This window comes from Physella acuta, unplaced genomic scaffold (genome assembly GCF_028476545.2).
Source record: "Physella acuta isolate Inbredline_101_S28 unplaced genomic scaffold, ASM2847654v3 ptg000776l, whole genome shotgun sequence".
NCBI classification, from domain to species: Eukaryota; Metazoa; Mollusca; class Gastropoda; family Physidae; genus Physella; species Physella acuta.
This window is the reverse complement of record NW_026732294.1, coordinates 57,620-77,967: the sequence shown is the minus strand read 5'-3', so window position 1 is coordinate 77,967 and position 20,348 is coordinate 57,620. Positions and strand designations below refer to the sequence as shown.

Sequence of the window (20,348 nt, the reverse complement as noted above, 5' to 3'; positions counted from 1 at the left end):
ACTGTATCTAACCCTGTTGTCAGGTGTTAGATACAGTATTTTGTAGGTACATTTATTTTATTTACATAAACATTTTGTTTTAGGTTTTACCATTTGTACTGCTTATAGGTTATTAGAAGAATCTTCAATACTTGTTTGATGGTTTCATACACTTTTATTTATTTACATAAGCTAGACTATATTCTAATCACGACGTTTTCATTGTTTTTTATTTAATTTTGTTTTATTTTTTCATCATCTGTTAACTTTAAGGTTCTATAACTCTATTACACAAACATGTGGATCGTAATCGTTATAATAGCCCAGTGTATCATCACAAAAGGTTAGTCATGTGTTGTAAGTTTCTTTGTTAAGTTTTATTTTATAAGTAGACACAATGTAGCCATTGCTATAGGAATTATTTAATATATCAATATATAGCATTTAGCAGAAATTATATAAGCACTACAATACATCACCGTTTAGTTAATTTATATGATATATATACTGTTTAGCAGTCATATCCCCCTATTATAGGATATCGTAATTTCTATACATACAGCAATTAGTAATATATAGTATTATAACTTTATTTTATTTATTTACATACAACATTATACGTTAACTTCGTGCGATTGAAGATGTTATATTTTATTTTTTTCTAAAACTTAAAGCTGAAAATATTTCTAGAGTTCACAGTATGTATAATCTGCTGATATTCATCATATATTGAACAAAACGTGTTTTTTAAAATAATTTTTATAATATTGAGTACAACTAATATAATAATTCCACGTTCGCAGAATGTGGATGAAATACATTTCATCTGTATCACTGAACACGGCATGTTCAATTAAAGTAATGCCAACTGCCTTTAATTACTCTAAATAACATGTGGGGCATACAATGTGTTTTCTCTACCCCAAGTCCATTCAAACAACTCGATAAAACAAACTCAGTATAAAGCTGTTGATGACACAAACTTGACCACGCTGCCCATCTATGTAGAGTTTGACCAAGTCAGCCTTTTGTCCTGCGCCCATCTTTGTTCAAGTTCGAAGAAAACTTGCTACAGCTACATCTACAATAAAACCACAAAGTATTGTAGCCTGGGTAAGATTGTTTTATACTGACAGTCAGACAATTCCATGAAAAAATCATTTTGTGTGCAAACTAATTGAAATATTTTGTTAGAACCATATTGCTAGTATACGACCGTACTGTAACAGCTATGGTTTTAGTAATGAAGACAAAAACATAATCCTCTTATTGGTCTCATAACAAAAGAAATGTGCGTACGTTGTCATGGCTTATAACTGGTTCTTGAAGAAAATAAAATCACTTAACGCACTTTTACCCAAAATGAACGATTACCTGACATCACTTTACTTAAACATGACATTCTTTTTTTCATATTACTAGCTGTGTATTTCTACCGATATGATTTTGCGGTTTTAGTGCTTAGAATTTTTAAAAAAATATAACTGTTCACAAATATTTATTTTTTAAAAAATCCACAAACATTTGTATTTTCTCGTATATACGAAGTATAGAGAAAGTCTTGTAATCGGGTAAAAAAAAAGATTTTTACAAATCTCGACTTTTTACACCTACCTGAGTCGGAAAAACATAGTTTTTCAGACTTGTCCGTATGTGTGTGTGTGTGTGTGTGTGTGTGGATGCGTGTGTGTCTGTAACACGATAACTTGAGTACCCTTACAGCTAAGTTAATGAAATTTCATATACAAGTATTATATCAAAATCGTAGATCAATATCAACTTTTGAGCGATTTCCAATAAATGGAAGAGGAGCTTTTCCTACTTTAAATTTTTTAAAGCCTTAAAACTTGAGTACTATTTCAGATAGATAAATGAAAATTCACATGTAAGTAAAAAAATCTAATTTTCTGCCATCATACAATTTTTAATAATTTATGTTGACCGAGAGTAGTAATGTATAATATTTTGCACTATTATGAACATCTTATTAGGCGTTTACTTGGTGTGTAATTCTTTTTTCTACGATATATTATTCTATTTTAAAAAGTATAAGTAGCCTATTTAAAATGGATTTAAAATCATGTCAATATCCCGTTTTACCATTTACTGCTGTTTCATATAAGAATATTCGAGAAAGTTTAGGGGAAATTACTCCCGGTTTATTCTTTACTGTAACTTTAAACGGCACCTCGTAAAGAACGTTGCTTTTTTTTAGATATAAAACATCTGCGAGTGCAGATACCACTATTGGTTTAGTATCGCATTTAGTTATTCTTGTTATCTACTAATTAGCTAATTCAAAATATTATTAAAAAAGATTTGTAATTGCTAAAGCAGAAATTGATCTAAATTTAAATGTTATGTTCTAACTTTTAACACAGAGTTTGGTCTACACAAATTTTTACTGCGTCTGTGAAAATGTTGACATTTTAATACACGTTCGAGAACAAACACACGTGGGCGACAGGCAACACATGTTAATAGTACACATTTTGTAATAGTACAACTAGGAATCCACCAGCTCCAACTTACACTCCACAAATGTGCACATACCCAGGCTGGTCTAATGTGAGACTGTGTTTAACAAGAGGGTAAAATTTGGAAAATCGTACGTCTCTGTCAAAAATCAAATGTCGGATTTAAGATTTCATGGATTATTTTTAAATACTTGTCAACATTACAATAAACCCACGATATATCTAAACTTTGATTTGATAAAACAGGCTCCTGGCTAGTCCCACTGAAAGCTTCACAACAGAATGTTGAGGGAAAATTGTTCTCTAGTGGGAAGATCTGTAACACAACCAGAAACATCACTGTCATGTCTGATGGTTCCATCACCAGAACCGACATTATGATTTGTACGGGTGATGTAAAAATATCTTACCATACAAATTCTGCAAATGCTGTTGTGGACTGGAATAGCTTGTATAAGATTCACTATAATTTATGTGATGTGTCAGCATATGTTAAGTGATATATCAACATTTAACAACGCCAATGTCTTAGTGTAGGTCGCCTAATATGTTACACATACAATTATTCTATTCAACTCCGTTAATGTATGTATGCCGGCCCACACGCCGGTTCTATCTTCTCAAGCAACGTAGTTAAAGCGTATTGCATAAACTAGGCTAAATAAATAGTTTAATTTTCAACAGGCCACATTGATCCAAATAATCAGCAGTGACCACCGACCTTTGGTGACCCTAAGCTCTGGACTTCAGGTCATGTGTGACACAGTGACAGACGGTGGAGGATGGACCATTTTCCAAAGACGTGTTTCTGGGACTGTAGATTTTTACAGGAACTGGACGGAATACAAAAATGGGTTTGGTGATTTTAGTTCAGGTAATTTTTACCTGGGTAATGAGAACATTTTTCTCTTAACGTCTAAAACCAAAACAGAGCTGAGAGTAGATATGACCTTCAATGGAACAAGTTATTTCGCCTAGTATTCCAGCTTCAACATTTCTAGCGAGGCAGACGGCTATAGGCTACATGTTGATGGCTACACTGGAGATTTATATCATGCACTAGCCTACCAAAACGGTATGATGTTTTCTACATTTGACCGCGATAATGACATACACACTGGATTAAACTGTGCTGATTACTTTCACGGAGCGTGGTGGTTCAGTAATTGCGGCGACTCTTGTCTTAACAATGTTTGGGGTACAACGAATGTAAAGTGGAATCCAAAGACTAATCCAACATTTATTGAAATGAAATTTAGATTAGTTTAACATTATCAAGAGCCTCAATCTGCATTTTGGTACATAAATTATGCTGTTTACATGCGGTAGCCAGTATTTAAGTTATTGAAGCTTTATTGGTAATCTTTATTCTATTGTTATTATAAATATATATTTATCATGATTTTAACTGAAAATAATAACGTATTTTCCTGTTATACAAAGTGTATAATTTTTTATCTATATATATGTATATATAAAGTATGTCTGTGCGTCTGTCTGTGTGAGTGTTTGCCTTTGTTTTCTTATTTCCACAAGTTTCACAGATTGCCGTGTTACTTTGAAAAGCATAGGCTACGCCTACGAAAGTTTCTGCGATAAAATAAATAAACGTATGCCTCCAACGGCTCCTTAGAGCCCCAAGGGCCATAAAATAGTAATATAATAATAAGGTATATTTTAAATTTTAAAGAATAAATGGAACTAACAAACCTCAAATAATACTGCAAATTTGTTTATACTAATTTTGTTATTTCTCTTTTGCTATAAACATAAGTGGCATTAAAAAAACTGAGACATTAATTTCAGGTATTTTTTCATTATATGGGAGAGAAGGTAGGGAGTGGGTTGGAAAAGTGGAATGCTGTTACAGTATATCATTTCTAAATTTATTATATTTTGTTCATTTTGTCTTAGGAGGGAGCTAGAGGGGTAAACGAGCCTGGATGTGTTAAGCTGTTGGGCGACACGATTTTCCCCAAGTCTACTTGTGTCAGTTGGTCGGTCGCCCAGTAGAGGGGCAGGTGGCATAGTATACTAGGCTATCCTTTCTTCCACGCGATCATGTGACTAATAGCACATTGCACTACCCATCAGCAGATTGCCACCTATACCTGTTATAAATAGTGCCCTACTCGCGTGATTTGGTGGACCACTATAATCTTTTAACAAACCGTAATAGTGTGGCGCCGGGTAGATACTACTGCGGTAGTTCGACCGGTGGCTTACACAAGTGCCGGCGACTCTCCTTACACATGAGCGGTCGACGAAGGTTGCTCTACCTCCATCTTGCGGGGAGTTATTAAAGTACAATTTATGGTTGTTTTCTGATGTATAAACGATAACGATATTGAAAGAGAGAACATTAAAATACACTGATTGTATGGTTGCAACAACAAAAACGATATATATAGACAGAACAATTGGTCACGCGTCTAAAAATATAACCTTGGTAACTTTTGAATGTTATCAAAAAAGTTTCATGGAAACATTTGATCTAAGATCGTATCAGTGCGCGTGAGGGGTAGAGTTGTTTTTTTATAAAAGACCGTTAGACGCCATCAGATAAATTAAGAGAACAAATTGTATCGCTGTTTATAATTATATCACTAGTTAATTCAATAGAGCAGTCAATGAACGTTTTATACTACTTTTAATTAAATTGAAGAATGAATTTTATAAATCACTGAGTTTAGAGATATATATTTTTAAGATGCATTTGTTATTTGATTTTAGCTTGGATTTAATGCACGTTCATGTGATATTTATTTTCATTTAGTTAAATTACAAGTTCATGTTACAATTGATTGACGTTCTGCTTCTTTCAATCTTCGTGAGCATATAGCTTTAAGTTTTGGGATGTATGTTTTATATTCTCTAAATAAAATGTATGATTTACAACTTCTATTCTTTAACTAAACTTGATATTTTATAGCTTCTATTATTTTTCTACTCTTGATAATTAAACAAAAATTGATGTTCTATAATTATTATATTTTGACTAAGGTTGATGATTTATATTTTATATGCTTTAACTAAACTTGATGTTTTATACTTTATATACTTTGAATAGGATTGATGTTTTAAAACTTGTACTCCTTAACTAAACTTAATTTTAGCACTTGATATAATTTAAATAAACTTGATGTTTTATACATTACATACTTAAACACAGTCAGTGCTACAAAGAAATACTTTGTTTTTAAAATCAGAAATACAAAGTGATGAGCATAAATGCAGCTATAGTGCACTATAAACAATGGCTTTTTTATGAAAACCGCTATTTTTTTCCAATAATTAGACATAATCAGCAGTTTTGGCTATTTTCTAAAATTGTATGCTACCTACATAACATATGTTAATTATAGAAAACTAATATGTTAAAAAATTTTATATTTATGATTGTTTAATATGGGTTTTCCTTACTTGTACATTTTTATTATAGTTTTTGAAATGTAATATTTTTTGGAAAACACGCATTTTCATGCACTGACAAGAAACCATATTGAATAAAAAATGTTCGCTCTCAACACACACCTGTCACGTATATCACACCGTGTGGGTAAATACAACTAGAAGGTGGTAGTGTGGGTAAATTGAGTGCACATATAATATTCAACACAAAAACATATTAGGTGATGTAGAATTTTATTGTATGGAAACATATTCATTAGATGAAATCGACACCTTTTAAAACATGCCATAGTTAAAAACAAATATACATGTATGCTTGAATTTACAAAGTTATATTTTTTTAGTACTAGTTTTGTCATTTTCATAAACTTCGGTTTTGTGCTAGTGTATTCCAGATTTTAAAAATTGTATCATTTCATTTAGTGAACGTAAAAACATATTTCGATTATTTATTCATAAGAGTTTTAAAATACTTGAGCACATAATATATCTTTTGGCTTACATGATTTAAGATAGAAATAATTATTTAGAGGTTTTTTTATATCATAAATTTGAACTATTGTATAAAATAATCTATATGTTTTTTAACCGTCTTATTTTTCCCACGTTTTCTTTAACTTGCTTTCGTCTCTGTTTGTCTTTCCAATCAAATCTTGCGATCGAAATTTCTGGCACTTCCCAGTTAGCTAGCGCGCTGAAATTTTCAGGGAAGCTTTGTTTTGGATGACAATAGATTATTCAATTGTTATTATTACTAAATTGATCCATGAAAACATTTTATTGATCATTTTAGACCGCTATATAATTGTACTAAAAACGTGGGGAAAAAGGGACTGTAATTTGATGAAAACAAGGTTCGGTACTCTCCCTCTTTGCTTACTGAGTAATGTTCACGCGGTGTTTGTGTACAAACAACCGTAACAACTGGTGGCCAGTATGAGGGAGACGATATGGTCGAGTGGTTGGGCACACGATTGCTATCCCACTCGACACGGGTTCAAATCTATGTGTTCTAGTCAGTAACGTATTCACACACCGTGTTTTTTACCAGTTGTCTTTTTACGAGTTGTCTTTTTACGAGTTGTCTTCGTTTACCCAAAAAAAAAGTGAAAAGATAAAATCGATAGCAAAATTTTAATGCAAACAAACAGACAAAGACTAAAAAGTAGAAAATAATAATCATTAAAAAAGTTTTTAAAAACCCACGTTTTCTGATTGAACTAAAAAGTAGAAAATAAATGCTATACATCACAATAATGCAAGCGATCACTCTACTATAAGCGATCAAAAACGTGGGGCGCCGTGATTTTCTTACAGTTTCTAATACTGTTGACTCTCTACAAGCTCCCTAATAAAAGTCAATAGTATTATCTAATCAATAGTAATATAACTTTTACTTCGGCACCCCACGTTTTTCATCGCTTATAGTAGAGTGATCGCTTGCATTATTGTGATGTATAGCATTTATTTTCTACTTTTTAGTTCAATCAGAAAACGTGGGTTTTTAAAAACTTTTTTAATGATTATTAATTGGTGTTTTCTTTAAATATATGTAATACAAATATTTATTTACATAGACAAAAAAATGTTGGCCTTTATTTTTTAAATTTATCTGCCAACGAGTTACTCAAAAATAATATGGCGACACAATGCAACATGTTCAGACAGACGATAGCAAACAATTCCACACCAGATAAAATTTAAAATATAAAGACGAATAGTAAAAATAATAACTCGAGAAGAAGGAAAATATTTTAGAAGTGACCTGGAGCATGATACGACATACATGACTCAGAGAATATACAATAAGTATTAGATAGGACTTAGGTCAAACTTAGGGTAAAATAAGGGACAACACCTAGATTTAACTGTGGTATTGCAAAATACGATTGTCCACCTTGACAAGTTTTCTATTGTTGCAATGAAAATACACAGTTTATATTTTTATTTTCGTTTCAATTTTTTAATCGTTTAAATAAAATTTCAATATAAATCATCAATTACATTACACTTTATATGTGGTTGAACAAATTTAATTTTAATTTAACATTAAAACGTTTAACTAAGTAATAGTAGCATGAAATCCAACATGAGATCCAGCATGCAGTCTAATTTTTTATGTTTATTTTTTGCAATAATTGTAAAAACATTTTCGAAGGGGGTGGGGGGGTGTTGTGTTGTAACGATTAGGGATGAGTTGGCATATTCAATTCAATAGGCTTTCGTCTTAAAAGGCAGATTGTCGTGAAGTACATTGATGCTGTTTGAGTTGTGTTTGTTTATTGAAATAAATAATTAGTTTTAATCTAGTAAAAGAAATAACAGATAATTACGAAACAACGCTTAAACTTTAGAACTTCTGCAATATGGAATTGGTCTACATCGTATTTACCTTCGCATTAAATAGTTCGAGAAATAGTTTAACCGGCGCAGTGTTGAAAAGCAAATCTCGTAACTCTTCTACTAACAAAACTATCATTCAATTCTCGAACTTTCTCCATTATAATCCAATCAGTAGCTTACTCCTCTCCCCGCAGCTAGCATAGCATCAACACAAACACATGTTACAACCCTAGCAATAATAACAACACAAACAACAAGCAATACAGTTACGCTACCGCTATACCAACGCTAACTAACCTTTACATCAATCCATACAACACTCTCTAACTTAACACTCCACAACCACCACAACCCCTCTCTACAGATATCTACATCATCTCTTACCTCTGCATTTACACCTTACCCTAAACCAATATTTAAACAAACACCCACACTATATTTAGACCAAGCACAACAATTATATTAAACCAACAAATACCTTTAGACAAAATTACATGTTAATTAAGAAATACATTTTATTTAAAACTATTGTTTTAATTTTAAAAATTAAGAAACATTGTATCAAAGCGTGTTTTAAAAGTTACTATTTGCTCTCCCTGTTCATAGGTGAGCATGTGACAGCTTTGTCTGCATTACAACTCTGTCTCATTGTGTCATTTTAATGTCAAGGCGTGCGGTGACCGGTGTAGTTTATTCTGGGTTTTTTAAGGTGATGTCCCATCATCTTTGTGACCTTGAATTGTCACACATTTGCTGCATGATAAACCTGGTGTCAGTGGCGTAGCGAGGTCGGTTGTCACCCGGTGCGGCACTTAATGGTGTCACCTCTCAAAGGCGTAGTGACTTCCAGGGGAAAAAATTTCGATTTGCACCCCCCCCCTCAAACTTTCGATCTACACCCCCTTCAATTTTCGATTTGCACCCTCCCTTTCAAACATTCGATTTGCACCCCCCCCCCCTCATACTTTAGATTTGCACCCCCCCCTCAAGTTTTTCTCTATATATTTTGCTACTTTTTGCCTTGGTGTCACCCCCCTAAATGATGTCACCAGGTGCGGTCCGCACACCCCCCTCGCTACGCCTCTGCCTGGTGTTAACATGTTGTGATTACTATCCAACTGTTTCACCTCATTAAAAAACAGACTCTATTCTCATACATTTATCACTGTCAGTAATGTGTGTATAGATAAACAGTAAATGATGACATTCTGTGAAATGTTCGGCAGTGTTTAGACTGCCAAAATTGCTGATAGAGCAAGCCATAAAACTGATTGGGCTTTAGCCCTTAGACAAACCAATGGATCAGCAACGTTTAGATACTGAATAACCAAAAGTTGCATTTTACAAAATTCTCCACTTTTTAAAGAGCTACTAACATTTAGCATGGAGACAACACCAGAGGGATGTCCATATTCTCTCTATTCTCTCTATTCCACATATTCTCACTGTTCTCTATTCAATTTTGTTATCCTGTTAAATTTGTTTCGCATTTTAATATTTTAATGAGTTTTGAACAAAATACTGTATAACAATAAAAATTGTGCACCGAACTGGAGAGCCACATCTTAGCATCAAAATAGCCGTATGTGGCTCGAGAGCTGCAGGTTCCAAACCCTGGACTAACTAGTTGTGGCTTGTCATGTTGATGACCACTGGGTTAATTGAACGACAAGTCTTGAACTGCATAACGACGCATTTTATTGTTTCTATTACCGCAGACGTTCTGTCTCTACTAGCGATGAAGAAGACAAGATAAAAACCTCTCAGCTCAATATTGAGATCGTGTAGATAACGACAGTCGTACACCACGGAACTCAGCACCGAAGAAATTTCGAGTGGTTTTTGTTTCAATAGCCAACAATGTATCGATCAATTGATCCGATGAGTTGAAAGGTTGGTATGAGGAGAGCCTAGGAAAACGATATGAATTTTCAATGTAAAAATCAATTTAACATTTACAGATAAAATGATGTTTACTTGCCGTAGCAAAGAAACTTACAGCCATTTTGTGTGTAAAAACTATTGATTCAACTATGTTCTGGAGTTCTATCAAATTTAGATAATATTACAGATCTTAAAGCCACAAGTCGAATGCAAGTTGTAGATGTTTCATTACTGCATTACTAGTTTATTAATACAAAAATTTAGCTAAATTTCTTTAAAAAAATAGTTTAGTTTTTCATGTCACATTTATTTCAGTTACGCATAAAAAAAATTCATCAATACATTTTCTAGTAAACAGAAAACTTTCTCGAATATTCTATGTTAAAAAAAAAACAGGGGATGGGAACTCGGGATATAGACATGAATTTTAATCCATTTTAAATGCTTAAACTTTTAAAAATAGAATAAAATCTCGTAGAACAAAGAATTGCACACCAGTGAACGCCAAAAAAAAATGTGCATAATAGTGCGGAATATTATTAGTACTTTATAAATTTACATTAGTTTTTTGAGAAATCGGAAATAGCGTAAATTAGTACTTACGGTCAACGGAAATTACTCAAAGTTTGATAGAAGGTAGAAAATTAGATCTTTTACTTACGTGTGAAATTTCATTTTACTATCTGAAATATTACTCAAGTTAAAGGCTTTTGAAAAAATTCATAGTAAAAAAAAGTACCACTTCCGGTCATTGGAAGTTGATACGGATCTACGATTTTTATAAAATACTTATATATGAAATTTCATCAACCTAGCTGTAACGTTACTCAAGTTATCGTGTTTACAGACACACAGACACACAGACACATATACCTACACATACACACAGACATACGGACAAGATAGCAAAATTATTTTTTTCCGTATCAGTGAGGTGTAAAACGTCGAGATTTGCACGATTACAAAATTTTCTTTATACTTCGTAGGTATATACGTGAAAGTAAAAATCTAAAGGCATCCTAATATATAAAAGCCCATGTGCGCACTTCTCTCTTTCTCTCTCTCTCTCTCTCTCTCTCTCTCTCTCTCTCTCTGTCTCTCTCTGTCCGCAAAATATTTTCGCCGGATATCACATCAGAATATGCTGCGATATATGGAGAACTTGATACGGACTTTTGTTAAAAATAATATAGTGGTTGTTTTATATGTATAACCAACATTTTATTAAAAGAAGAAAAATAAAAACAAAGGCATATCGAATGTAGAAAAACAGTTTTAATTATGCCACAGGAAAAGCGTTTATAGTTGTGAAAAAGAACCCATGAAACAATGACGTCAATAATGCTTATACACTAACTAATGACATCATCTGCCGAGTTTAGAATAAAAAGAAATGAACTATTTCATTCAAATTTGATTTAGATCTAGATCTATGTACGCTATGAAATGTATACAATACAATTTTTCCGGCCTAAACTTATAAAATATATTTTATCTATTTAGATTCAAGATCTAGAGATACTAGATCTAGACTAGATCTTAATCACGCAAAAACTAGACGTTGAAGCTAAGTCGCTAAGATCTAGATTTAGACTCGGATGATTATAGATAATGGAATCTTCTTTAAAAAAGGGGTGTTAGGTTGCTAGTAGAATTGTAATCTCGACTAATTTTATGGTTAGAAATTAGGGTTAGGCGTATGGAAGGACCAGGGTTGGGGTTAGGGTTAGGGACAGGGTTAGCATTGACATTAGCCTGCCAAGTGTGTATTTAGTTAACTACCAGTAACCTAACACCCCTTTTTTAAAGAAGATTCCATTATCGGACACCGGTGTAAACATATTTTATAGAAATATTTGTTTGTTTAACTATGGAACTTGCTAATTTGGGATAAAAAAAATTAATTTGAAAGAATATGCATATTCGCGAAGTTTAACTTTTTTAATGTCTTTCATTCTCCAAAATTTATAAGGTGCCTAAATAGCTGAGATGATAGTGTACTTAATACCACGCAGGTAGTGCGGGATCGAGACACACCAAGCCTAACTTATTTTTTCATTTTTTTTAATATGTAAATCTTCCGATTTTAGACTAAAAAAAAGGAACTACTTCATTCAAATTTGCTCTAGATCTATAGATCTAATCATCAAGACGTACGCTATGAAATAGATCTATATACAATTTTATCGGTCAAACTAATACAAATTAATTAAAAACAACATAATGACCATGATCTTAAGACCTGGATGACTTTTGTTTGCTTGCCGTAAACCATTGCCAGAGTCAAGTTATCATCGAACACGGGTACAATCATTTTCATTTTAATAATGCTGCAAACTACACATATTGAGTTATAGTGTAGTCATCATATCATGATACCTGTTAATACACACATTTTTTAGTCTTAGTTGAAACTTTAGTTTATACATTCATGTAACCCTTCTTTTGAGGATAATTCGAATCTTTACATACTGATCTCAAAAACAGACAGGAAGAAAGAGAAGTGCGCATCTGTATATTACTAGCCATTGAACAGCCAGATTTTTAACGGAATCATTTAAGTCACTTAATCAGTTTGTGCCTGTGTTATGTTAAATGTGTCGGATTTTTAGCAAATTAGTTATTTCTTTGCTTATCACTAATATCGTTCAGCGTGTAGTAAAGCACATTGCGTTTTGACCAATAACTATTTCATAAATATTTTTTTTTCAAACAAGTACAACATTTTAAAATTAAAATATATAGGCTTATAATTCACGTGAAACGGGTACCGATGGCTAGTAATATACAAGTAAAAAACTAACCCACCGTATCACTGAAAATCAGCCATATCACCGTAGCCATTTAAAAACAAACACATTTGTTTTCACAAATCATTTTGTAGACTACCGATTAAATCTAACAAATAAATTTGGTATCAAATTAAAGGTAAATAACTGTAGTTTTTAATTGTTTAAGCCATTTGAATAATAATATAGTTTTAATTCTTCGGTGACACCCTATTGGAGCCTGATGAACTCCCGTTGAACAAGTGGCGAGGCCCCTCAAGGAACTCAACCTTGTGGGCAGAAAGTCACAGTCCCCGCCCAGTAATAGCCTTTCCCATATTCTTTAATTTAACCACCCTTTTAAATAACACAAAAAAATATTATTTTTAAGAGATCATAGAAAAAAAAAGAATATAAATTTCTTTGCCGACTAAACAGAAAATAATATAGAAAAATCAACATTAATATATTATAATTTCTAACCCTAACATCATTTAATGTGGTAGGAAAAATAAAAGAATGACTTTAATCGCAATATTTAAAGTGAAAGCACTTTCTTTTTAAAATTACCCCCCTCCCCCCTTGTATAATAAATGCACATTTTTATTAATTAGATTTTTCGACCATACTATTTTTAAAATGAATCATTTTTTTACGAAATTAAACAAACAAAATTTTAAATTGATCCGTTTTATATACTCTAGCATTGTGCGTGTATTTAATATTTTCTTAACGTTATTTGAAAAAACAAAAACTGTGCTGATTAAACAAAATATTTATGTTGTTTTATATATAAAGTAAAAATAGGTATTCACCTCGTTAGTGCAGGCAAAGTTGCAAATAAAACAGGCTGAGTATAAAGCTGTTGATGACACAAACGTGACAATGCTGCCCATCGATGTCGAGATTGACCAAGTCAGCCTTTTGTCCTGCGCCTCACGTTGTTCAAGTTCCAACAAAACGTGCTACAGCTACAGCTACAATAAAACCACAAGACATTGCACATTGGGTAAGTAATTTTTTTTACAACAAAAATGGCCTTTTTTAAAAGTGTTGTATATTGTATTAAGTGCGTATGAATCGACGGGAAAATACTTGCTGTAAAACATCATCGTTAACTCTAAACGTCTAGATAAATGGCCCGTTGAGGTAGAGATACGATGGGCGCTTGGTTTATTGTGTTGTCATTTTCTCTAAAATGAAACCATAACCAAAATCACCATCTCAGCATCAAATTTAATGGGCGGGGGGGGGGGGGGGGGGGAAGGAATCGAAGGGGGTTAAGCCACCACAAAGAACGTCACCTTCCCTTTTAACGAAATAGAAGTAAAATATATATAATATATACCATACCAGTGTCCGCCCCTCTCTCCGGAAAATTTAATCCGCCCCCAGGCTGTACAAGGAGACTAAAATAAAACAACTGAATGAAACACAAGTTGCCCATACTAACGGCACACCCGTTATCTATAATCTACACCCGTTTGCTACTTTTAGCCCCTAAACCTCAATAGAATACTATTGTTCTGTACATTATAATCCCTCTACATTTTATCTCAGCTTTCAATTGATGTAACAGGTTCCTGGCTAGTCCCACAGCAATCTTCACAACAAAATGTTCAAGGAAAAATTTTCTCTAGTGGGATGATCTGTAACACAACCAGAAACATCACGGTCCTGTCTGATGGTTCCATCTCAGAGACAGACTTTCTGATTTGTACAGGTGATGTAAAACTGAACAAACATTCAATATCTGTAGATGCTGATGATCTCTGGAGAATCTTTTATAATAGTCATTATCATTTATTTTAAGTGTAACACTATGTTAAGTGATATATCAACATTTAACAATCCCTTTTTTTAGTCTAGCTCACCTAATACCTCACACACACATTCATTCTATGCGCACATACTTTTATTCAACTATATTGTTTTACGGACACATGCCCACACACCTCTTCCCTTACTCAAGTAACGTAGTTAAAAACATTTAAAAAATAATAATCATTAAAAAAGTTTTAAAAAACCCACGTTTTCTGATTGAACTAAAAAGTAGAAAATAAATACTATACATCACAATAATGCAAGCGATCACTCTACTATAAGCGATGAAAAACGTGGGGTGCCGAAGTAAAAGTTATATTACTATTGATTAGATAATACTATTGACTTTTATTAGGGAGCTTGTAGAGAGTCAACAGTATTAGAAACTGTAAGAAAATCATGGAACCCCACGTTTTTCATCGCTTATAGTAGAGTGATCGCTTGCATTATTGTGATGTATAGTATTTATTTTCTACTTTTTAGTTCAATCAGAAAACGTGGGTTTTTAAAAACTTTTTTAATGATTATTATTTTCTACTTTTTAGTCTTTGTCTGTTTGTTTGCATTGAAATCTTGCTATCGATTTTATCTTTTCTTTTTTTTTTGGGTAAACGAAGACAACTCGTAAAAAGACAACTCGTAAAAAACGAGAGACCCTTTCTTCTTCGGTCTCAATCGCAAGTGAATGATTGTCAGAGGTTAGTTGATAGCGGTTAGGACGAGGGCTGGTTACTGACTAGAACACATAGATTTGAACCCGTGTCGAGTGGGATAGCAATCGTGTGCCCAACCACTCGACCATATCGTCTCCCCCAAACTGGCCACCAGTGGTAATAGTTACCTCCTGTAAGTTTAAAGTCGGTTCAAACTAAATTATCTGCCCCTAAGCCTGTCGCGACGTGGGATCGTTCGCTTCACTGCGCGCGGCAAGAGAGAGGCGAGCTACGCGTCGCTGGTTTTTTTTCTAATGGCTCGCAGAGGAGAATTATATAAATAGATTATATAGCGGTCTAAAATGCTCAATAAAATGTTTCCATTGATCAATTTAGTAATAATAACAATTGAATATTCTATGGTCATCCAAAAGAAAGCTTCCCTGAAAATTTCAGCGCGCTAGCTAACTGGGAAGTGCCAGAAATTTCGATCGCAAGATTTGATTGGAAAGACAAACAGAGAAAGCAAGTTAAAGAAAACGTGGGAAACAAGGCAAAATTTTATAGTTTAATTTTCAACAGGCAAGCTTGATCCATGTTTGAAGTTATCAGTATTGATGACCGACAATGCGTGTCCCTAAGCTCTGGACTTCAGGTCATGTGTGACACACTGACAGACGGTGGAGGATGGACCATTTTCCAAAGACGTGTTTCTGGGACTGTAGATTTTTACAAGAATACGATCAACAGTACTTTTTAACTTTCAAGTTCAATAGGTGTTTTCTTCTAATATATGTAATAAAAATATGTATTTAAATAGATTAAAAAATATTGGCTTTTTTTCTTTTTAAATTTATCTGGCGACACAAAGCAACATGTGCAGACAGACGACAGCAAACTATTTTACATTCAGACACAATTTAAAATCTATCGACGAAGAGTAAAAATAACAATTTGAGAACAAAGAAAATATGTTAGGAGTGATCTGGAGCACATACGACATACACGAGTCAAAAATAACACAATAAGCGTTAGCTGGCACTGGAGTCAAACATGGGGTAAAATAAGGGAAAGCACCCAGATTTAATGGAGGAATAGCAAAATACGATTGTTAACCTTGACAAGCTTGTTATTGCTTATCTTGAATATACACAGTTTATATTTTTCAGTTTCGTTTTTATTTTTTTAATCGTTTTAATAAAATTTTAATATAAACCATTAATTGCATAACGCTTTAAAATGTATGTCCGAACTCTTTTAATTTAAGTTTAACATTAACGGTTTACAAACTAAAAATGCAGCAGTGAAATCTAACAGTTTAATGTATTAATACAAATTAGATTGGTAAATGACAGTGCACTGTTTAAAGTTTCCCCACTTGACAACGAATGTTTAAAAAACAAAGTATAACTTTAATTTTGTGAGTCTGTTGAAGGTATTTCTCGAGTAATCGCATTATGATTATTAATTATTCAGAGAAGAGTCTCCAACAAACATGTTTAATCTCCAGTTACTGACAGGAAGTACACACTCGGATCACTCTCAGGGGAAATAACCATGGTATTTGCTATACAAAGGACGTTATAACTAACACGACATAATGTAACAATAACTAACACGACAAAACATAACACGTGTGTATGTGCGTGTGCATGAGGAAGTTCTTGAGTTTTTCCACTTGAATGCGTGCTTGTATGTCCTCGTGTATTTGCTTGCGTATTTCGCCAAATCATTTAACCATAATAGGTTTAGAATTAGTTCCACTGTGTGGATGTTCAGACAACCAGCTACACCCCTGTCTGTAGACCTGAGCCCCACTCAAGAACAAGCGCTAGTAGATATTTGTAACTTTGGCGTTCGGTGAATACAAATATTCATGATGTTTAAAATGCATTCCGATTATTGTAAAATCAGTTTATATCTAGCCACTTTATATCTATTTATTGTCTTCTTTAATAACAGATTATCAGATTCTATATTCAATTCCTAGCCAACAAGACAAAACCCCTAAATCAAAATTATTACACAAAGAATATTCTTTTAGCTAATAAATTTTGCATACTTTAACCATTTCAACCAACAAACTATGGCCAACCACTTTGTTCGAACAAACTACCGTCAGCCACTTGCGTCTTTATCCAACCACTTCTCTGAGATATAAATCGTGTCCGTGCTATAGGCTACAGCTTTGTATATGGTCAGGTTGTGGGTAATTAACGCTGGCTAGCCTTGGACGTATAAATGAGCGAGGACAATTTCTGCTAATACCCGTGAAACAGTGCGGGGAATGTACCACAGGGGCAAACTGTTTAAGTAATATTAGCTAAAATATTTGTTTTAATGTTGTGTTCTCGTCTACTAAAGCACGATTGGTTGTTTCATGATTTTATTTTTAGTCGAACCGGCATATACATTTAGTAAGTTAACACCAAATTCTATTTAATTTTTATTTTTTAGTGCATTGTTTAATTTGTTACTGCGCGTGTAATTTGTGAATATAATAAAAGCATTTTACTCACACATTTTTTATGTGATATATTTTGACTTTAAACGTGTTATTTATATGAACAAAACTAATGGTAGGTGGGCATTTATATTTCATCAACACCTTACAGTTGGCATTCTGAATAAATATTGAACCGGCATCATATTGTGCTCTTGCGATAAAGATCACTGTGGTGTATTGATGGTGGGATAGTGTGGTGTATTATTGGTGTTTTATATGCGGACGTACGATATGATCCATGTTGTGGGATGATGTTGTGGTCTGATGTTGTGGTCTGATGTTGTGGTCTGATGTTGTGGTCTGATGTTGTTGTCTGATGTTGTGGTCTAATGTTGTGGTCTGATGTTGTGGTCTGATGTTGTGGTCTGATGTTGTGGTCTAATGTTGTGGTCTGATGTTAAGGTCGGATGTTGTGGTCTGAAGTTGTGGTATGATGTTGTGGTCTGATGTTGTGGTCTGATGTTGTTGTCTGATGTTGTGGTCTGATGTTGTTGTCTGATGTTGTGGTCTGATGTTGTGGTCTGATGTTGTTGTCTGATGTTGTTGTCTGATGTTGTGGGCTGATGTTGTTGTCTGATGTTGTGGTCTGATGTTGTGGTCGCATAATGTGGTCTGATGTTGTGGTCTGATGTTGTGGTCTGATGTTGTGGTCGCATAATGTGGTCTGATGTTGTGGTCTGATGTTGTGGTCTGATGTTGTGGTCTGATGTTGTGGTCTGATGTTGTGGTCTGATGTTGTGGTCTAATGTTGTGGTCTGATGTTAAGGTCGGATGTTGTGGTCTGAAGTTGTGGTATGATGTTGTGGTCTGATGGTATGGTCTGATGTTGTGGTCTGATGTTGTGGTCTGATGTTGTAGTCTGATGGTGTGGTCTGATGGTGTGGTCTGATGTTGTGGTCTGATTATGTGGTCTGATGTTGTGGTCTGATGTTGTGGTCTGATGTTGTGGTCTGATGGTGTGGTCTGATGGTGTGGTCTGATGTTGTGGTCTGATGTTGTTGTCTGATGTTGTTGTCTGATGTTGTGGTCTGATGTTGTAGTCTGATGGTGTGGTCTGATGGTGTGGTCTGATGTTGTGGTCTGATGGTGTGGTCTGATGTTGTGGTCTGATGTTGTTGTCTGATGTTGTTGTCTGATGTTGTGGGCTGATGTTGTTGTCTGATGTTGTTGTCTGATGTTGTGGTCGCATAATGTGGTCTGATGTTGTGGTCTGATGTTGTGGTCTGATGTTGTGGTCTGATGTTGTGGTCTAATGTTGTGGTCTGATGTTAAGGTCGGATGTTGTGGTCTGAAGTTGTGGTATGATGTTGTGGTCTGATGGTATGGTCTGATGTTGTGGTCTGATGTTGTGGTCTGATGTTGTAGTCTGATGGTGTGGTCTGATGGTGTGGTCTGATGTTGTGGTCTGATGTTGTTGTCTGATGTTGTTGTCTGATGTTGTGGTCTGATGTTGTAGTCTGATGGTGTGGTCTGATGGTGTGGTCTGATGTTGTGGTCTGATGGTGTGGTCTGATGTTGTGGTCTGATGTTGTGGTCTGATGTTGTGGTCTGATGGTATGGTCTGATGTTGTGGTCTGAAGTTGTGGTCTGATGTTGTGGTCTGATGTTGTTGTCTGATGTTGTTGTCTGATGTTGTGGGCTGATGTTGTTGTCTGATGTTGTTGTCTGATGTTGTGGTCGCATAATGTGGTCTGATGTTGTGGTCTGATGTTGTGGTCTTTTGTTTTGGTCTCATTTTGCTGTCTCATGTTGTTTGTGTAGCATTTCACAACTGTTAATTTGCCCTAGAGATATCTGATACCCCTTGCTACCCGTGTTTCTTCCTGGGCTTTTAATTTAGTCTCGTCAATTAAACATCGAGAGCAATTACAAAACGTTTTAATAAAGCAAAACTCTGGGTACGTTTTTATTGGATATTTCAATACCGCAGTCCCAAAAAAGTGAAGATCGAACAGCCAGATACTTGTTACCATCTGGACAATCTAAATACTGTTTTCTTGTGGTTTTATAGTTCAGTGGCTTCTACTCCGTTGTGGCTACGAGATGATGCTGTTAACGACACGCAGAATGTGTGGCACTTGGTTTAACGGTATGAGTGTATAACTAGAAAACAGTGCGGACTCTAACCTTGTTTACTTTTAATTTTTGTTTTTTTTGTTTCAGCTTTGCGTTTTCATAGTTCACGATTTGAATATGAATAGAAACAATATGTATGTGTAAGTCGCATCTCTGCACAGAGGAAATCATTACAATGACAAAGGTGAATACAAGGCTATGTAGATCGTAGACAAGATGTCAAAAATATTGACCATACTTGTTATAATATTACAGTCTATGTTTAGTAAAGGTGAGTAGTACCTTTTGTTTGTTTTTGTAAAAAATAATATTTAATAAGCAGACATAAAATACCTAATAATATATTACAATATATATTTATCTAGATGCAAAGTTTTACGCCTTATTTTGACTCAAAATTTTAAAATTAATTAGCAAGCATTTTGTC

The 20,348-nt window shown here is 34.0% G+C and overlaps 1 protein-coding gene across 1 annotated transcript; it reads left to right on the top strand.

Moving 5' to 3' along the window:
• The first annotated feature begins 276 nt into the window (after window positions 1–276).
• LOC131950678 (ficolin-2-like) lies at window positions 277–3,725 on the top strand. Its single transcript, XM_059312903.1, has 4 exons — window positions 277–322; window positions 2,703–2,851; window positions 3,141–3,420; window positions 3,520–3,725. The coding sequence occupies exons 1-4, from the start codon at window positions 277–279 to the stop codon at window positions 3,723–3,725; spliced, it is 681 nt and encodes a 226-aa protein (XP_059168886.1).
• Window positions 3,726–20,348: the final 16,623 nt, after the last annotated feature.

What these genes read in the sequence shown, in the direction of transcription:
- LOC131950678 (XM_059312903.1), top strand. Translation starts at nt 277, where the DNA reads ATGTGGATCGTAATCGTTATAATAGCCCAGTGTATCATCACAAAAG. An exon ending in CCAGTGTATCATCACAAAAG is followed by an intron (nt 323 to 2,702) that starts GTTAGTCATGTG and finishes TTGATAAAACAG; the next exon opens with GCTCCTGGCTAGTCCCACTG. An exon ending in TATGACCTTCAATGGAACAA is followed by an intron (nt 3,421 to 3,519) that starts GTTATTTCGCCT and finishes ATCATGCACTAG; the next exon opens with CCTACCAAAACGGTATGATG.